Raw genomic sequence first — 4,147 nt, 5'->3', positions numbered from 1 at the left:
AGCTTAGAGAACCTTCTTGGAATACAGTAGTAGGGTGACCAAAAAAATGCAAAAGTACCAAGCATCCGACGCATAAATCCAGGTCCCCCTCGCAAAACAAAATCTTATCCATACCGCCGGCGGGATGGTCGACACGTGCTCCCGTCCAGCCTGGCGCAAGCCCGCGCGGACCTGAACCTTCCAGAAAACGGAAGGGCGACAAGCCATCGAAGTTTCTCGCTCTTTCCTAACACCCCGGCCCCACCGCACCCATGCCGCGGGCCACCCCGTATAGAACCAAATCTCGCCCGAATGGCATCCGGGCCGTCCGCTGCCGCCACCAGATGCCCATCCAACGGCCGGATGCGGCCGCGCGGCGGAAGATATCCATGCGGGCCGGGTCCACCCCGCCGCGGCTTTCTCGGTACGAGTGGTGTGCGTCGTGTCGCGGTCGAGAAAATTTATTTTTATCAAAGTGCGTTTTCTTTTGCCCCTCGCCTTTCTCTCCATTTTTTCATTTCTCTTATTTTTATCGCCGTTCTCCTCCTCCCGTTGGGTATAAGTCTCGTAATCCCGCGGGCGAAGCTTCCAGAAGGCTTCTTCCGTACATTCCTTTCCTTGGTGAGGTGGCCTCAACCGCATCTGGAAGCTACTACGGGGTTCCCCGGGCCAGATCCGGCCGGGAGGGGTAGAGGAGGCGCCGGCGTGATGGCGGCCGAGCATGGCGCTGCGGCGGCGGCAGCGGACAGGGCTGGGGCGGAGCCTCCTCCCCCGGCGCCTATGCCGGGGCTGGTGGCGTCGGCGGACGCGGCGGGGCAGAGGTCGCTGCCGACGCCGTTCCTGACCAAGACGTACCAGCTCGTCGAGGACCCGGCGGTGGACGACGTGATCTCGTGGGGCGAGGACGGGTCGACGTTCGTGGTGTGGCGGCCGGCGGAGTTCGCCCGGGACCTGCTCCCCAAGTACTTCAAGCACAACAACTTCTCTAGCTTCGTGCGGCAGCTCAACACCTACGTACGTGCGCTCGATGGGTTCGGTTGGTTGATTCCTCGGGCTCGGGGTTGGGATTTGGCCTTTCTGGATTTTTGGCGTGGAATGCCCATGTTGTTGATCCTCTAATTTTGCTTGCTGTGGCGTATAGGGATTTAGGAAGATCGTGCCGGACCGGTGGGAGTTCGCCAACGACTGCTTCCGGCGAGGCGAGAAGCGCCTGCTCTGCGACATACACCGCCGGAAGGTGGTCCAATCGGCGGGGCTTGCGGCTGCCGCTGCCGCCGCCGCGGCTGGGGCGGTGACGGTTGCCACCGCGGCGATCCCGATGGCGTTGCCGGTTACGCGCTCCGGCTCGCCGGGGCCGCAGCTCTCCTCCGAGGAGCAGGTCCTGTCGTCCAACTCAGGATCCGCGGAGGAGCTCCCGCCGGCCGCACCGTCCGGCTCAGGCTCCGGCCTGGGCGGCGCCGCCGCCGGCTCCTCGTCCGGTGATATGGGCGAGGAGAACGACCGGCTGCGGCGGGATAACGCGCGGTTGACCCGCGAGCTGGGACAGATGAAGAAGCTGTGCAACAACATCGTGAGCCTCATGTCCAAGTTCGCCTCGAGCCAGCAGCCGGACGGCGGCCCCGGGTCGCTGTCGTCCGTGGTGAACTGCTCGGGCGAGTCGGCCCTGGCCCCTCCGCCGCCGCTCCCCGCGGGGATACTGGACCTGATGCCATCGTGCTCGGCGCTGGCCACGGCCGCCGGCCTCGCCGTCGACGGCGGGCCGGAGACGGACGCGAGGCTGTTTGGCGTCTCCATAGGGCTCAAGCGAGCGCGAGACGAAGAAGAAGACGGCGAGGGCGAGGAGCTTCCTAACAGCAACGGCGACGGCGCGGACGTGAAGCCGGAGGAGGCAGCGAACCGGCGGCCCGACGGCGGCAGCGAGGATCGGCAGTCGTGGCCGATATACCGGCCCAAGCCCGTGTACCGGGCCTGCAACGGGCAGGACGGGGCCGGGGCCGGTTCCGGGTCAGACCAGGACAGATCCAACTCGAGGTGAGTGGACGATGTTGTAGAAGCTTCGAGCACCTACTAATTATTAATCACCATCAAATAATAATACTGTAAGCATCACTAGAGTCGTGATAGGATCTTGCATTACTTTGCTAGCTGGGGAGCTCGGCTGCCCCCTCTACCCATGTAATTGTGATGTTCCTGTTTCATTTGATCTATAATATGTGTTGTGTAATTTGTCGTGGTAGAGCGGACTGTAGAAATGAAAAGGTGCATTCCCGGTAGGTTGATCGGCCATTTCATATGCTGTATGTAAATAGCTCCTTCTGCTTGTGCGGGAGACAGTAGTAGTAGAAGAGGAAGAGTAACTACGATTTGCTTGTGGTATTATTATTATTTTTTGATAACTTTCATAAGTGGTATTTTAGTCAGCTGCGTGGGCGATAGCTGTAGACGGTAGCGGGGTTTGGCGGCCAGATATATGGTTATAAGTGCTACGTAGTTATGTTCAGACGGGTCAATGTGAATGGTACACGTGCGGTGTGCGACTCAGGGGCTTGGTTCCAACTCGAAATGAAAAGGCGCGCGCGCGGAATGCGCCCGTTTCTTTGTTCGCTCTCGGCAACGGATGGGGCGGAGATGGCGACGTGCTGTCCAGTCGCTGCGGGTCAGGTAAGGCAACGTGCGCTGCCTTTTTGCCCGGTTGTTCCATTCTCCCTCTTCCGTGCCGTCTCCGCAATTTTTTTCTTTCTGATGAGAAGGTGTGTGGTACCATAAAAAAAGAGTGAATTGCACGTACAGTCCCCATACTCGTCGGTTTGGTCCAGAACGGTCCTCGAGCTCGCGGGTTGCCTCGCTACGATCCTGGTACTTGCGAAGATGGTCCATCGACGGTCCTGGGGCGGGCCCCACGTACGTACGCGTCTACGCCTCAAGCCACGTCAACGCGGGCCGACGCAGGCTGTCACGGCCTCGCGGGCCGCATCGTTTTCTCTATAGTTGAGCTTGAGAAGCGGAAACTTCCTCTGTTCGATCCCCAATTCTTTCTCCAATCCCTAACTGTAGAGAACCATGCGTGGCGGCGGCGGTTGCGAACCACAGGCGTTCGCTGGAGAAGGCAGCGGCCATGGGCATGGCGCCCGGTGGCAGGGCCGGCGAGTGCAGGATGTCGAACAGCGGCGGTGGCGGGGTGCTCTGCGTGGGTCATACGCGCAGCGGCCGGCGGCAGGGCTGCTCCGCGTGGTGTACAAGGCGGCGGACTACAATGTGGAGGCGGAGTGGAAACCGTGCTAGTGCTCCGCGGCTGCGCGGGAGGACGGAGAAGGGGGCAGCGCCGGCGCTGGGCCGAAGGACACTGTCTTTCGAGCCCCTGCGGACGGCGACAATGGAGCCGCAGGTGGTGCGGCTGTCGGCGGCGGCGCAAGATGCTGCTGCAGGATTCCGGCACGATATACGTCCGTGCGTCGCTGCTGTCAGACGCCGTCCGGAAGTCTGGACCAGCTGCGGGGAGGCACTGTCTGCACAAGATGCAGTGTACTGTTCTGAATTTCAGTGGACAAAATGCAGTGAAATATGTTAGTTAAGCCAGATGATCTGGGCTGTCTGTGATCTTTTGGTAATTGCATAGTACGTACTGTGTTGTGATCTGTGCTATGATTGTGATGAGTTTTGTAGCCTGAACAAAAAATTCCTATTTGATATATGATGTTTGAGCTGTGCCATTTGGTGAGATTATTAGCATTTGGTCAAATTGGTACCATTTGGTCATTTGCTTACCATTTTCTACATGATATGATCTTGTAATGTGCCAGGCACATTTGGTCATGTGATGTGCAACCTGTACAGGGCATGGGTGATGTGCAATCTGTACAAGGTATGGTCATGTGCTCAACCATTTGGTCACTGCTTTGCATTTTCTACAGGATTTACACATGAACTTGCAATATTCAGAAAGTAGGCAATAGATCACAGGATATTTGCAAATCTCAGGAAACACAAACAACATATCACATAATTTGGGCAATATATGACAGGAAACAAACAACATATACTAATCTGACGGCACGACATATGGCATATCCAAAGACAGAATGATCATGAACAGTACATGATCAGTTCATGGTCATGAGCACATGTGACAAAATAAACATAGCTTCAACTAGGTAGTGGTCCAAAACAC

The 4,147-nt window shown here is 57.7% G+C and overlaps 1 protein-coding gene across 1 annotated transcript; it reads left to right on the top strand.

Moving 5' to 3' along the window:
- The first annotated feature begins 484 nt into the window (after nucleotides 1-484).
- LOC119311221 (heat stress transcription factor B-2c-like) lies at nucleotides 485-3,644 on the top strand. Its single transcript, XM_037586860.1, has 2 exons — nucleotides 485-993; nucleotides 1,121-3,644. Exons 1-2 carry the CDS (start codon nucleotides 688-690, stop codon nucleotides 2,012-2,014), a joined length of 1,200 nt encoding a protein of 399 aa, XP_037442757.1. The 5' UTR covers nucleotides 485-687; the 3' UTR covers nucleotides 2,015-3,644.
- Nucleotides 3,645-4,147: the final 503 nt, after the last annotated feature.

This window comes from Triticum dicoccoides, chromosome 5B (assembly GCF_002162155.2).
Source record: "Triticum dicoccoides isolate Atlit2015 ecotype Zavitan chromosome 5B, WEW_v2.0, whole genome shotgun sequence".
Classification (NCBI taxonomy): Eukaryota; Viridiplantae; Streptophyta; class Magnoliopsida; order Poales; family Poaceae; genus Triticum; species Triticum dicoccoides.
The sequence above is the reverse complement of the archived record's forward strand: the minus strand, read 5'-3'. Positions and strand labels throughout refer to the sequence as shown.